The sequence below is a fragment of the Aricia agestis genome, chromosome 3, assembly GCF_905147365.1.
Source record: "Aricia agestis chromosome 3, ilAriAges1.1, whole genome shotgun sequence".
Lineage (NCBI taxonomy): Eukaryota > Metazoa > Arthropoda > Insecta > Lepidoptera > Lycaenidae > Aricia > Aricia agestis.
Window position 1 is genome coordinate 8,455,273 of NC_056408.1, and position 16,549 is coordinate 8,471,821.

At 35.8% G+C, this 16,549-nt stretch overlaps 1 protein-coding gene across 9 annotated transcripts in view; it reads left to right on the top strand.

Annotated features, from left to right (window-relative positions):
* Window positions 1–16,549, top strand: part of LOC121740516 — an 89,427-nt gene that overhangs the window by 69,957 nt on the left and 2,921 nt on the right. For 3 of the 9 annotated variants that reach the window (XM_042133237.1, XM_042133238.1, XM_042133236.1), the window contains exons 5-19: window positions 302–397; window positions 4,812–5,064; window positions 5,301–5,487; window positions 5,604–5,760; window positions 5,836–8,097; window positions 8,363–8,483; window positions 8,668–8,916; window positions 9,035–9,140; window positions 9,219–9,471; window positions 9,769–10,182; window positions 10,958–11,111; window positions 13,588–13,696; window positions 14,492–14,599; window positions 15,147–15,245; window positions 16,140–16,289. In XM_042133237.1, coding sequence (XP_041989171.1) covers window positions 302–397; window positions 4,812–5,064; window positions 5,301–5,487; window positions 5,604–5,760; window positions 5,836–8,097; window positions 8,363–8,483; window positions 8,668–8,916; window positions 9,035–9,140; window positions 9,219–9,471; window positions 9,769–10,182; window positions 10,958–11,111; window positions 13,588–13,696; window positions 14,492–14,599; window positions 15,147–15,245; window positions 16,140–16,289 — 4,718 coding nt within the window. Of the gene's footprint in view, window positions 1–301; window positions 398–2,758; window positions 3,007–4,811; window positions 5,065–5,300; window positions 5,488–5,603; window positions 5,761–5,835; window positions 8,098–8,362; window positions 8,484–8,667; window positions 8,917–9,034; window positions 9,141–9,218; window positions 9,472–9,768; window positions 10,183–10,957; window positions 11,112–13,587; window positions 13,697–14,491; window positions 14,600–15,146; window positions 15,246–16,139; window positions 16,290–16,549 lie in introns of those variants that run through there. The other 6 variants (XM_042133240.1, XM_042133245.1, XM_042133239.1 and 3 more) reach the window with 6 other exon arrangements.

Sequence of the window (16,549 nt, forward strand, 5' to 3'; positions counted from 1 at the left end):
CTATTCTATTGTGTTATTCTTGTGCTCTCATCCTTTTTGATAATAGCTTTGAAAATTGCGGATCAGGGGTGTAATAATTTTAAGTTTATCCGTCTATTCTTAACTTGGGCTAAAGCTATTACTCACTTTTTATTCTTTATGATATCATTTACTTACTTTATTTATTGCAGAATATTGATTGGTTAACTTTGAATAATACCTGTTACATTTATTTACGTATTTTATTTAATGTATAACTTGATATGTTTATTTTTCAGTTTTTAACTCATTGGCTATGGTTTCATAATGTGGTGTATTGCAGAGTAACCCCCAAGGCGAGATGTTTGCGAGCATCTCGAGTTCTCTGGTGGAAAGGTTTCAGTTGGACAGTTCTATGAGCGCCGCCAGTAGTTTTCAGGTTCGCGCTTTGCTGTTCGATGTGTCAACACCATCACGCCTTGTTTTCCTCACTAACACTCATGTAATATCAACAATTTCTAAGGTTTTTTACTGTAGTTTATCTGTTCAAAAGCGTTGTTGATTGGTTAGTGTTTTTGCGTTCTCCAATCAATAGTAGTAGTAAATAGATAATTACGTCAAAAACTTTAGAAACCGGACAATCATAAGGCGTCAATTTCACACACGCTTTCATAGAGGGCGCTTTCATTTTTCATCGATGCATTCGATCATCCGCCAACACCAACATCTTACATTTTTACTACATTATTTTTTTTAGATATTTATTCGTGTGTTCAAATTGTTTGACATACATGCAATAAATCCTCTATTATAGATATAGATATATAGATATAACGCTTTTATCATTCGATGTATAACCTCATTTTATAAGTGTCGTCCCAGGTGTGCGAGAGTCACAACTCACAGTAGACTCATCCATACAAATAGATGGAAAGTCCAAAGTACTTGGCTCGAATTCACAACAAGACTTCCTATATGGCTCCCCAGTAGTACGTTGGTCCCACGGGATGTGCCAGTAGTAAAGATAAAATAAGACCGATGTGTGTGTGTGCGTGTGTACTAGCGCCAATCATTTCAATTATGCTCCCTATTCCTTAGCCCGTATCGGTCGCCCTCGCTTGTGGATGTGTGCGCTATTTATGTTCATCGTCAGACATGCGGCGACCATGTGTGCGTTGCCAATGAAATCAAACCAATTGACACTTCTTCTCAAACTGTCTTACTATTAAATTTACAGCACATGTTTCTCTGAATTTATTTTTCAATTTTAAACAGGTTTCAGAAACAATTACCTCAATAACCTTGACATTCATTACCACTATGAAACAATTAGGTTGCAGTTTGAAAATATCAAACATAATATTTTTGACAAATGTATTAAGTATAATAAATTCTGGTTTTAATAACTGGTTAGTCGACAATAGTTTCAAGTAGTCATTAAATTGCAAGCAAATTGCATTAAAACAAAGTTTAAAATTATTTAAGATCAAGTTATTGTCGAATTAATGAGATCGTCGACTAAATTGGCCTAAAATATTATCTATATATTAATACGAGAGCCAAAAACTTTGTATCCCTTTTTACGAAAAATGGGTAAACGTAGGTGCATGAAATTTTGCACAGTTATAGTTTATATGGTGAAGAAGTGCATTGAACTAATATTATTTTGAAATTATGCTTTTATCATACATTTTTTAACAAATAAAACATTACACACACTACAACACACACACATGAGAAATGACAGATTTTTGAGTCACAAGCCTATACATACGAATCCCTTTTTACGAAAAATGGGTAAACGTAGGTGCATGAAATTTTGCACAGTTATAGTTTATATGGTGAAGGAGTACATTGAACTAATATTATTTTGAAATTATGCTTTTATCATACATTTTTTAACAATTAATAAAACATTACACACACTACAACACACACACATGAGAAATGACAGATTTTTGAGTCACAAGCCTATACATACGAATTACACTCTTTTATTTATGGTTGAAGTCTGTTGACAACAAGGTGACAAATTGAAAATGGATTATAGTTTTTTTTTATTGAATCTAAGATACTATTAGACAATGCTTACACGGTGTGAGATCAGCTGAGTCCCAGAGACAAGAGTTGAAAAAAATATGATAAAGTCAATATTTTTTTACAAAATATAGGTAGTAGTCCTAATGTCATTGAAACTAAGGTCGAATTTCGAACATTGGGCGATCTCTAGTATAAATTATTAAATATTCAAGTGTTCACAAAATTAAGTACATGCGGTAAATGATAGCGGTATTTACAAGAGTATACAACATAATATGATTTTGAACTTCAAAACATCTCGGCCGTGAAATAACTATTTCACGCTAGTTTACTATAAGTACATAATATCTTTCTCAAAGATCTTGACGTAGACAACTATCATTGAAATTGAGCCAGCTCTGCAGTATTTTTTGTATAGTGATTAGTGCCTAAATATGTTCGCAGTACATGCAATTATTTTGTGTTCTTTGCACATATTTTAACTTTTATTCCTTTATTTTTTTTTAACACCGCATCAAGCTACAAACTATAAAGTTAAGGGCCAAATACTAAGCAGCTGAACCATAGAATACATAATTTTATTAAAATTTTACTTCTATCAATAATTGTGCAAATAAAAACATTTAAATTTTGCAGTACCTAAGAATGTTTCAAATAGAAGCTAATACAATTACTTACCACTAACAACGAAATTTATGAAACTTTGATACAGTTTGAGAAACATTGGCGGTGGCTAATTTTATAAAGAATATACCCACCGCTGCAGTAGCAATCGGGGCTTTCAGGAGGACTGTGCTCCGGTATCTTGCGATGAAGTCGTTTACTAATTGTTGTAAAAATAAGGTCATTTCGGGCACATTGCGTCTCATCGATCGTGTTTGTGTTAGATAGTTGACCGAACAGTGGACAAATAATAAAAGTGACTTTCGTGAAGTGTTAGAACTGTCGAGTTATTTTAAAATGGGTGTGACTGAATATGATTGGGATACGTCCACCGGATATTATTCTGTAAGTTGAAGGCGCTAAGTGTCATTATTATTTGGGATATCTTTATGAGTAGCTGGTTGCTTCCTCTCCTAACTAATTAGCCACTAAAACTTTTCCAACCATAACTTTTGTTGAGTTGTTATTTAGTTCTTTATTGGAATCATGAATATCTTGATATTGTATTATATTCTTATATACTTACTTATAAGTCTTAAGTATAATATTCAAACCACCATTAACCATAACCATTATTAATAATTAATCTTCCTTGACATTATTTTGCTGCCTTAATTATTATTTATTTAGCTATTTATTTGTCTATATTTTGTTTGTTTACGAGAAAAGTTGATCTAATTTATATGACGTAATCAACTTATTAGTTAAGGACGATTAGGTTAACTGAACATTTTACAATTTAACTTTGCATTATTCCGGTACAACTTAAAAGAATTATTAGCAAAATAATTTATAATACCTATTCTTTAACAACTGGTTTAGTCTAGATAATATTATGTTCATTGTTCCTACAGTCTAACATTGAACGAGCAAAAAATTAGTCACATTAACTACAACGAGTGCATTAACTTGTCCTTGGATTTAGTCATTAACAATTTATAAAGTCACGTGAAAAGACAGGGCGAATCGCTAGTGTTAAAATGCAGTACTTATTATCTATTTTATTGCTTGTTTAAATTGTTGTGACCTCATTGTAGCAGGAAAGGGAATTAAATTGATAACGCATGGTACAGACATTACTCATACCAATTTGTACGTCCACATGTACAGTCGGCGTCTGATGTTCCTAGCACAATATGTACTGTCACAAACAAGAAACATCTAATACTTTAAGATACTTGTATAAAGTACTGCATAATGTTCTCACTAGCCATATAAAAAGTTTATCGCAAACCGGAACAATTATTTCTTGCGTTAAAATATATTTTAAAGTAATCGTTTTAACATGTTGAATGAAATTTTGCATACTAAAACTTCGTTTACATACGTACGTATGTTCAGGTTTTTTATATTCTCACAAGCTGAAATATTTCAGCACATCATCATAATATTGTGTTTTGCATGGGCGAACAACTGCATTCTCCGAATCGAGAACAGATTCTGTTAAGACTTTAGAGATTAAGCAGAAAACCATACTCGTATCGTCGTTTCTGTGTACGAGTTCCATATCAGACTATATTATAACGACATAATATTATTATTATTAAATTCATTTAGAAACGCACAAAGCACTAAAGTAGTTTCCCTCGCATTAGCTTATGCGTCTAATATCAATATGAGCAACTTAGATGAATGTTCTTTAAATAAACTTACTTACTAAAAGAAATTTAATTAATGAGCTCTTGTTAATATTCGTCTACTTATGCCCAATACTTTGTATCTAAATGTGCCAATATTGTGTAACAAAGCTTATAGGAACACATTTCATACATCTTATTCTGGAGCACCATTCCTAAAATATCTCTGCCGGTACCAAATGTTTATGCGCTCACCAACGCGTTTACGTTTCGAAATCTTCCGGCAACCATTACAAATGCACATTACTCTCGTTAGAAGCCAAACATGAAACAAGAACAGAATGTACGCTCACAAAAATATTCAACAACACAGCTTGCTTTCGATGTTGAATCCAATTCATTGATGTGGGAAATACTTTTGCAGCCCGATTTGAACTTGATTATTTAAATAATACTTTTTTTTAACATCAAAGGATAATGAATACTAAATTATTGCAGGCAGCTACGACTTCAAATCGGGCAATTTACGTTTGCAATAGAACTTAACTCATAAATGCATATTTTCTTTAACAGGGTGAAGAATCAGTTGGCTCCATCAATACTATGTCAATATGCAAATCGGAGCTTCTATTCTCTCCGGTGAAGGAAGCTGTACATGGGGTCCACTTCAGTGTGGACAGCCTCGACTGCGAGCTGCCCACTGAACAGGACCTCATCCTCACGTGTCAAGCAAACAAGGATAACTATACCATCGCATTCGAGGGCAGCGTCACCATCTACTCTGAGGACAATGAGTGCATCGAGCCTGCCGTCATTCAAAAACATGGTGAGTCTTAGTGATACCTTTATTGCAAAGTTACTTGCCATAATAAACGCTTATATATGTATAAAATAAAATATCAATTCGATTTAATTTTTCAAAGTTTCTCATTATATCTACTGAATATAAGCTTGCAATGGAATTTGGTGACGTGATGTGTCCGACATGTTGACTTGCTTATGATTCATTAAGATGTATGCTTAGATACTGATAAGCAGTCTAATTCTGCTAATCGTTTTCAGACAATCTGGTTAAGGAAAATATAAATATAGGTCTAGATAGTGATGAAAGAACGCGCAGGAATTTAGAATTATTAGAAAGATGTAAGAAACTTACTCATAAATTAACAACGTCTATGGCTAGAAGCGAACTAGGATTAACAACATGGAGTAAACTCAAGAAACAAACGAGTCAGTCTCCACTCCAAAGGTAAGATTTTATATTTTGTGAATGCGTAAAATAGTTTAAATGATAAATTAAGTTTTAAAAGATCCTTTAATTCGATGTGCTACATTTAAATTGACTTACATAAAATTATTTTGTAGGCATCCGTCTGGCAATAACAATGGAGACTCAAATGATTCGGCTGACGTAATTAACGAAATGAACAACTCGGTTATTAAGAGTCAAAGCTTACCAAATTTGTACAGGCGAAAACTAATGAGTAGTTCAATAAATTCTGCTGCTTTGAGTAACTCTACGGTATGTATCGCAAACGTAGTAATTGTATTAATTGGCTCTGAAAAACTCGTTATTTATGTTTATCGCCTTTTTTAGGTCGATTCCTTCACAGTTAATCAAAGACTAACAGGCACATCAGCGTGTATGAAGGTTTACGATGTATCTCAAAATCGTTCGTCACATGGAAGTCAGCTATCTGAACCAATGAGCACATCTTCTACTGAAAATCAAACGTCATCCGACAAAAGCCAAACCAAACAATCATTTAATTTAGTGAAGCTCTTCATGAAACAAAAAAGTAACAGTAACGAAGGTATTGTTAGCATGGATCAACTAGATAGATCGGATTGTTGGCCTTCGAGTTCTGGTGGTGAAAGTGGTGAATCAATGGGTGAACAAAAACTTGGAGATTCTAGAACACTATGTTCTGACAGACCGCAAATAGATTTACCTCGAGATGGGCAAGATGAGTCCCTTGTATACGACGAAATAAGATCTGTTAATCCGTTCAATAGGGTATATGATGAAGTTTTAGTAGAAGAGGATGAAGTTGAGGGTAGCAAGACTAGTGATAATGAATCTCAAGTTTACGCTGTAGTTAATAAATCTCACGCTAGACGAACAAACATTTCAAACAGCCCTTCAAAATTACGAGCAAATAGAAAGTCGTGTTCCTCGACATCTGCTACTAGTATTTCCAGCTGTTCTGAATCTGACGGTACTCAGATATATCGATTCAATAGAGTACTGCAAAAAGAAAATTGTGATACAAAATCTACTTCTACCCATCTGGAAGCAGATACAATCGATAAAAGTATGCAAACATCAATTCAAGCTTCAACAGCAAGCCGTGATCGAGAAATGATAAAACTTATGGAATCTTCATTTTTGGATAAATTGAAAGAAGGTGACTGTGAAAAGCCAGTGTTTGTTCTCTATCCTAACTATACCTTACCTGATATAAGCTTTTTGAACGGAAGACCAAATATTTATTTGAACCCCATTAAAGTAAACCTTAAACCAAAAAGTAATGAAAACAAAAGAAGTCGTATGCAAGTAAGAGGTAAACGACCATTCTCCTGCAATGACGTAGAAATGTTAAAGAAAAAAGGTGTCGGTCATATCAAAGATTGGGATTCACTGAACTTTTTATTACCACCTGAGTGCAAACAAATGCTATCAGAAATGCCAGAAATTCGGCAACATATTAAAGAGAAGGAGTGTCGATGCAGCGAAAAATATCCTTTATCTAAGCAGAAAAATAGGCCAATGAGTTGTGATTGCCAGCATTTAGCAAACAATACAACGGTTTCCTCTAGTTCAAGTACAGCTACTCAACCGTCATCTGGTTATCGTGGATCTTCTACTATGTTGACCGATTCATCAGCACAAAACAGCCCTGCGCCTACAGGAAACTTTAACCCATTATTCGTTTATCGCTATGATAGCGCTACCAGTTCGGAGGCCAGTTGTACAAACAATGAAGCTCAAAGAATCAATCCAACAATACCAAAACGTTCTCTATCATTAGCAGAACAAAATCGACTCGCCAAACAAGGCGAGTTTGCGCCACCAAGGCCACCTTTACCAAAGAGTATTTTACGCAAATCTGTAGATAAAAATAAGAAAGCCAACGCACACAATAAGCGTTACAGTATGTTTGAAATGGATGAATTTTTAAATGATGCAGTTGTATGTAATGCTACTGTCGGTGAACAAAAAACTAAAAGAAGGTCGTTACAAGAACCTTACTATCTTCAAAATCAACCAAATTGTGACTATCGGAAAAATAACGATTTAGCTGCTAAAAGGCTTTCGCAGCAGTTTTTGGATGCCGCAGAGAAAGACGCAGACTACAATGAATACTTCCAAGATGAAGGCGTTGGTACAGAAAGCAGTTTGGATTCAGGGAAGTCCAACGAAATTCAATATCGTCGGCCGCATACACCCCCATTACCGAAACCAAGAACCAAAAAATTGGAATATATTGAATTCCCACCTCCGGATGCGCTAATTAGTAGTGCCGACTTGCAACAACTGGAAGAATTTCTTAAATTGAGTGGTTTCAATTGCCAAAATATGGATGAATGGGACCAAAATCAAGTACAAAAGGTAAGAAATCAGGTAACCAAGTTTCTTCAGATGAAACGTTCTCAAGAAGAGAATCAGAGGTCTACAGATTCTAGTGGCAGTAGTTGTAATAGTAAAAAATCTGTGAGCTTCGCACAAAAACCTGATCCCAAAGGCGAGACACAGCATGCTTCTGTAAAAGCTGTTGAAGAGCTCAAGGTTCAAAGTCTTACGACTCCACCAAATTCGCCTAACTTATCTGCAATGGTAGCACAAAGGCACTATCAGGTAACATTTTGTATTTTACCTACTTTACATGCATTACAACGCCGTTTAGTTTCTGTAAGTACCTTTGGTTTTTTGTTTCTTATTTAATTTTTTCCTTGTTTATTTTAAGTTGATAGTAATGTGTATGTCATTTGTTATTTTCCAAAGTTAATTTTTTTCACGCTTTGTATATTTTTTCTTGTGTAGTGTGTAAAGGCTTTTCTGGCTATGTTATTAAAATCATTTTATGACATACACATTACTGTAATAGCTATTTCTATTATAGGGGAAAAATTTGGCCGAAATACCAATATGCGAGGAGGGCGAAGTTACACCAGATGATTTTACTAGTCCAACGCAACAAGACGGAAGACTCAAATATGATATTGATATTTCACAGAAAAGAGGTAAATTGAAATTCCTTGATCTCGAATAGAACACAATTAATTTCCTCTGAATACTTTCCAACAATTGCATATAAAAGTATATACTTAACTTAAGTAATTGCAAAAATTTTTATAAACATAGTTTTTAATTACTTGATACTACTTACTTTAAAATGCTAATGACATTATTTAAATTTTGTTTTAGCATTAGTATCTAACGTGACCGATGCTGTAGAGATGTTGATTCAACATTTCGCGCCGGCTACGGACCAAGCTGAATTAGCTTTCTTAGGTGACTCCAAACAATCTCCCGCCTGTGCTAAGATTGCACTCAACGCACTTTGTCCAGCATTGTACGCAATATTTAGAGACGGTCTCAAAGAAAACATTGAAACTTCATTTGGAGCTGTTAATAACTCAGTTTGGCAAATGGTAGAAGCAACTGCCAGACAAGGTACGAACTCTTTTACTGTCTATTGCAAAATAAATGTTGCATAATAACTTTCAGTGTAAATATAATAATTAATAATAGTACTTACTTAAAAGTGAAATACATTTCATTATTTTCGTAGGTCCAATAACCAAGTCACTCAACGAATTGGTATTGAGAATTAACAGCGAGGACGCGGTAACTGAAGGGCTAGTCAAATTCAACGCATTCATACTTGGCCTGCTGAAGTAAGAATTTTAAATAAATAAAAACAAATTAAGAAAATGATTTCATAAAACCAATTTTACTAACCAATGTGTCTTTAGTTCGCAGTCCGTCGACGCATGGGTTTCATACGTCCGCACAAGGGAATCAATACTTGCAAAACACTACGACCAAGATTCTTTGATATTGGCTGGTTGCGTCGGCGACCCGCGATGCAGAGCCTTGTTGGATACGCTGTTGGCTAGCCTCGAACCTCTTAAATTATTGCCTTTTAACTTGGACCTCATGTTTGAGATGCGCGAACTACATCGAAGTTTCAAGAAAATCGAGAGCGACATGCGAGCTGCTAGTCGGGTAAGCATCATACTGTTATCACTGTTGTGCTATTCGATATTGAGTATTATGTACAAGACACTTATAAGCCCTGCCGCCTCAATAGTAAGCTGACAGCGCTTTATTTGCATTTTATCGTTTGCATGTGCTTCCAATTCACAAATCACAGCGATCTCAAAACTCGCCATATCGTGCACATTTTACATAAAATGCAAATAATGCTTATCGACGATATACTGCGACAGTCGTTTGAGGACATCCATATAACATGAGATTGGTTTGATGCATGATGCTAAAACATCTTTAATAATTTAACAGCCCACAACGATTAACTCTCCACCACTAACACTAAATCAAAGAAACCTACTAAAACTGGTCCGGTCCGTGCAATCGAGCGTCTCGGTCGAGGACTGCCAAACCAGCGTGATAATGAGACACAAAGAGCCGAAAAAAGAGCCATCGACGCCGGACCTGCTCAATGACACGGCACAAGTTAAGACCGTAGTTGATAAGAATAGGCCGAGATCGTGTGTGAACCCCGCTCCGGTTGGATACGACATCTGTCCGAATAACAGTCGAATCGAGCTAGACACGAGAAGGTGGTCGGGGGTACACCTCGGCTCCAAGCTAATGCAGGCTTTCGACAGGCTAGTGCTCGATGACAGTGACGATTACACTGATAGCTTAGAGAATAACAAGCCCTCAGCTAAAACGACCGGCAATGACCCGAAGGTAATTTGCTGGGATACATGTGTTTCGTTTGGTAGTTTATTTTTATGTTCCCACATCGTTTACGTCTCAGCTTCACGAATCAACGCTTCTTGGTTCATCTTTGGTTGCATTTTGTTTTTGAAATGTTTTGTTTGCGTTCCCATAACTTGTGCCTATGTTATTGAACAAAAAGTTTTTCCATTCCAAGAAATCTTAAACGAGAATCCATAAAAATAGGTTTTTCAAACCTGGAATCATAAATTGGTTAATCTTTAAGACATTTGTGATGGAAAAATTGCTTTGTGTTTCGCTGCGCAATATTTTAGTTTTCATAAAGCATGTAAGTTGTCAACAGGAAACTTGTTCAGTGATCACGCACAGGGTTTACCATATTTGCTGTGGTTTACCTACTAGTCGCTTCATGCTTCCATTGTTTGCTACGTGCAAAATGTACGTCTATGTCAAATGTTAATAAATAAGACACTATTAGATAGGATATTTATATTTTATTACAGCATGGTCATATTTTTTGAACTGAATAAAATGTATTCTAATCTCAACAACATCACTATTTTTGTAATTATCTCACTTTGATTGTTAGTGTAAAAGTTAATAAGATAATATGTAGACAACAATTTTACAAATTACACAAATTGACTATTTGATCCAAATTCTGCGATCAAAGGTTTCATCAACCTCTAGAAATATGAACTAAAGACTTTTACGAGATCATTGCACAATGTAGCTCAATAGAGGACAATAAAACATTAGTAGATGACTATGCAAAACATTCCAGCTGGAATGTAGCGGTGAGGAGCCATGGCGGCCGGGATCAGCCAACAGTTGCGCGAGTGCTAACACGGGCAGCAACAACTCTGGCGGCAAATTCCGGCGACTACAGCTCAAGTGGGAGATGTTGAGCACCGCGGAGAGTCCAGTCACACCAACCGGTAAGTGTTCTATCTCCCTCTAACAAAAAGCACTAACAAAAAAATACAAATAATCAAGCAATTGTCTATTGAACTAATTCTGATACGTACGTACTACGTCTAAATATGTCCACCTCTCTGCAGTTTTCAACTGTTTCGACGCGGATAATAATGTGATTACGATAGTTATCCATGACAAATCAATTTTCTTTAATATTGCATTTATTAGCAGTAACCAATAAAATTGGTAGCTTACAGCGATTAGTCTAGAAGTCAATAATCTGAAATACCACTTAACTTATTTCTTGCAGCTTTGTTTCAAATTGTTTGAGCATTAATAGCTGTCTGTAAATACAATGATGACTCTGTAACACGCTAGGCTGGTGTCATAAATGTATTTATAATATTCGGAGATAAGACTCACGAAAACAAGGTTAAATAAATCTTGAACGAACTCCAAAGAAGTTCACGGCTGCATTATCTCCCATCAAAGTCAAACATGTGATAAAAATATGAATACTTTCCGATTCTAAATGCAACGTTTAAAATGTAAAACTGTGTGCTTGTTTGAATAAAATGAATGCTCCTGCTCCTGGTGCCTTGTTTGAATAAAATGAATGCTGCAGTGTTCTACTGTCTACATTACACAATTAATATTATATATGTATATTATGATTAATTGATTAGTGATCGAAGATAATATTATGTCACATTTTCTTTTTCAAAATATCTATTTTCTATTTATATACTCAAAGGTATTTATATACGCACAGCCCAAACCCCTGGACGGATCGGGCTGAAATTTGGCATGTAGTTAGATGTTATAACGTAGGCATCCGCTAAGAAAGGATTTTGATAAATTCCAACCCCAAGGGGTTCAAATAGGGGATGAAAGTTTGTATATAATAATACTTCTTAACGCGAGCCAAGCCCCGGGCAAAAGCTCGTTCTTTATAATGTTTGAACTTGATATCTGTTGACAACTTTATAGTTTCGGTGTCCACCCAGTTTTTGTGGTATTATAAAAATCGCCTTCACCTTGGACGTCTTCCAAATATATTCTAGAATCCCCAGTTTTAACACGACGGGTGAATAATGTACAAGCTCATGTACCCGGTCTCTAAAACAATGGAGGCGTTGACCAATTTAGACACGTGCTAGAACACGACTTCCTGAAAGTACTGTTATGCGGTTATTACGAATTCCGATATTATCTACCCGTCCGTTTTCTTTATCGTTTCTATCGTTATTATCATCATCAACCTCAATTTTGTAATTATGTGGTTTTTTACTTATTTCGCTATTTTAGTTTTGTTTTTGTGATAAAGATCATGTTCCAATTTAGAACTAATAGACATATTTGTATAACAAGTATGATTACTTAAGACTCATCGGTCATCGCTCTTTTTATACACCCTGTAAAGCAGTGATTCTTAACCGGTGGTCCGCGGACCACTGGTGGTCCCTGGAGGCATTCCAAGTGGTCCGCGAAGCCATCCTAATAATATGTGAGAATTCAGAAGTTATTAAAGAATATAAGTATGCACTATGCAGTCACAAATCACATTAAATTAAAAGTTGTAACTTTTAGATTTTTGCCACATTAAAAAAATGATTTCTAATCATAAAGTTGTGCTTGTTTTCTTTATTAAACAACCCTTACTTTGGGTAAATCAGCTGGGTTGTCCCCGGCTAGACAAACATTTGGCAAAATGGTCCCTCATGGCTAAAAGGTTAAGAACCACCGCTGTAAAGTATTATAATACTGTTGTTCTGAGCGTATATTTACATTCATTAGGTAATGATTTTAAAGGAGCACTTTCTTGCTTTTGAGTACTACACAGTAAAATCTTATTTTTTTTTCTTTTTATCTCCTCTTTCTTATAAACAGTATTATATTTGTTGAGCTTGGCAATAAAAGTATTTGTTACCTCGATCCCGGTCTCCTGGGAGTTTGCCAACTGTTGAATGTTCAACTGTTAAAAAACATTCATTCAGACAACTAGCTTACTAGACGCTTTAGTAAGAAAACCCACGACTGATTCATCTGAAAAGTTAAATCTTATTAAGCTTTAAAATACTACTTGTTTTCCGCAGAATAGGGCGCAATTTACTTTCTGATTTAAGACTTCTGTTGAGAGTTAGTATTGATCTATTTTAGTATTTCTGAGTTATACTGGTTACTGCACTGAATCATAAAACAATGTTTATAGAAAAGATTCGCATTTAAAAACTGCTTTTTAGATCTCTTGTCTGTAAATTTTTGACTATTATAATATTGCCTCAATAACTATATCAACAACTATTTTATGATTAGGTTAAGTTGAGGCACAGAACTTCATATAAAATGCTGGAATTTGTATAAAACTTTGTGTCTCTTATTTTCATTATGCTATACCTACATAAAAAATTACATTCATTTATTTTCAAAAGTGCAATTTCTAGAACGAAGTTGCTTAAGTGCTATTCTAACCTAATGGTTATCTATTGTTTTCAGGTGAGACCTCACCAGCTGCGGCACGCGGGTCCAAGATCCCCCGCCCCGTATCGTCCCCGGTGCGACCACAAGCGCCCGCGATACAGTCGCCCGCTAAAAACACGCACCGGTAAGCAAGGCTCATATTGCAACGGCAACATGATGAGGCATTGCGATGCTTTTTTACCTACTTCCAAAAAGGAGGAGGAGAAGGAGGAAAGGAGGATATTCGGCTGTGGATATAATTTTTTAAGTGAGCCATTCAAATTTGGAACAGGCATCCCGACACCGCGGCTGCATCTTTATTTGTAGCAAATGTGTATTATTTGTGTTTAAACAAAATTCAATGTTAATGGCTCATAAAAAAATGCATCGTATTGCAACGATGCGTCACGTTGTAATTGTAAGGTGACGCTAAACTTAAAAAAGTATCCCTAGCGGCTAAAATAAAATATGGATCTGACCGACACTATTCATAAAACCACGACTATAAAATAGGGGTTGAATAGATCGATGTCACAATGCGGGCGAGGGTCGCCATATGGTTTGATTTGTAAAGAATTTAATTTATATTATGGCGGATAGATTATGATGTCTCTACTAATATTTCTAAAAGCTCATTAAGTAAATGAATGCTGGCCTTTTGAACGGGGACTTTGATATCGTTATATTGTTTACTATTTAGTGTTTATTCAACCTTCTATCTGCTTTTGAATGTTGGTGAATTTAGATTGTAGAGAAGTAAAATCTATTGTACCTTAAGACGAATTATTCCTAACTTTATAATCATTATTTTAATTTATTTAATTGGTCGTATTCAAATTACAATTTTATCATTCATTATAATCATGACATAATTATTATCTTCCCTATTTAATATTAACGTCAACATCATCATTGTAATCATCATCAACTCCTGTTTTAGTGGTATCCCAGTGCCGGTCCGCAAAGGCGTATCCCCGACATCGACGGCGCCGCGGGCCGCCCCATCTCGTAACACCACACCGAAGAAACCACCGCATCCAGCGCACAGGTATACTCTATGTTCACTTAGAATGGAATAAAATAGAATAAAATAGACTTCTTTGTGTCCAAGAATTCAAGATACTCGCACCAGTAGCTCTACCATGAGTTTAAAGCTATAAGTATTTTTCGATACTCGATACCGACTACCGTAAATTTTTAGTATAGCAAATTTTACAACGCCTCTAGCGGTCACTTGTGGAACTAAAATCGCCATACTAAATATTTACGTAGTCGGTATCGAGTATCGATAAATACTATAGCTATAAAGTAATGGTAGAGCTACTGAAGTCTGGTCACATTCTCGTATAGTATTCTTCTGATGTTTACTTTATTTGCCTCCAGTAACACTTCAAACACAATAATTATAATATATTTCAAATCTAACTACATAATATTATGAAAATTTTCTGTCATGTATTCGGTCAAGATAGTATCCGCTTAAGAATGTAAGCTTATCGTTTACTGTTCCTTCGCATTTTCAAAATTGTAAATAATGGTGGCGGGTTCCTTGTTAGCTTTTTTAATTTGCTTAATATTTGCATGGGTACCTACAGAAATATTCCAGAAAAACCTACAAGGAAAGTTGCTGAAAAGCGAGTGACGCAAACCAATGTTGCCGTCGCTAAAAACACTCAGGGTGTTAAGAAAACTGCGTATGTATATTTTCTCGAAGAATCTTCAAAATAACCAATCTAATGTTGTGCTGTCAACAACCCTAACAGCATGATTGCACGAATCAATGTTATCTTAGGTGGTTACTCTTAGGTGAAAAATATACAGAAATTAAAAAGTGTTTTCGAAAATCATCAAACTAACAGCAACCTACAATTTACATCCATCCAAATACATTATTAAATTCTAACCTATTTCCAATTATAATGCAAGTAACGATACCATAATATTAACTATACTAGAGATCAATGATGGTGTCTTTTCTGTTCAATTAGTTAGTTTCCCATTAATAAATATAATAACTACTTCGTTTTGAAAAAAAAGCACTAATTAACTCAACATATCAAAAATACTAAGAAAAGAGATTTTGAAAAGGATTCATGGTCACGTAGCTCAATTCTAAAGCTACTCTAAGGGCTATAACTCACCGGGAATCCAATGCAGCGTAGCCAGTGATGTTACTATGGCAACGTCCAAGCTACGTCTGGCGTCTCTACGTCGCCGCAAAGCGGTATTTTTCTTAAAGCTAAGTTTAAAAACAGCGCTTTACAGCGACGTAGAGCTGATAATATGGTAATGTCACTGGCTACATCGCATTGGCGTCCCGGTGAGTTATAGCCCTAAAGGCGTGCATTATTTGAGTCGATTTGGCAACTCAAACCTTTCTCTTTTCTTGGGCCTCTTATCATACGTATTAAGATGAGACTGACGACACAAATGTCAAATGACCAATGATTCATACTGATTGAATTCCTTCCTACTAAAAAGATACGAGGTCAAGCCTTTCGTCTTAACGTCATTGATTGTTGTGTAGATGTCATTTACTCTCTTAACACAAATCGAGTATAGGGTAATTAATACAATGTGTGTGGTAGGACGTCGCGCGTGGACGGCGTGAGCGGTGTGGGCGCGCCGCGCCCGTCGTCGCTGCCGTACGGTCGCGCCGCTCCGCCCCCCGCCGCGCCCCGCCGTGCCGCCTCCTCGTCCGCCGCGCGCGCCTCAGCACAGCACCACGCCAAACACAAGTAAGTACCAGCTATTCACGATTCGAAAACTTTACCGTATGGTCAATGTTAATGCGCGGCGAGCGTTTAGATGTCGCACGATAAAGTTTTTGAAACTGTACTTTCAGACCTTCTATCGCTTCTAGAAAAACAAAACTTTAAACAGTTATGGGTCTGAAAACAAAGGGGCTGTAAAGTTTTGAGGTTAAAGTTTCATTAGGAGTGATTATTTAATAATTATTCGAACACTTTTTGAAAAAATCGGTCAAGACAGCCAATTA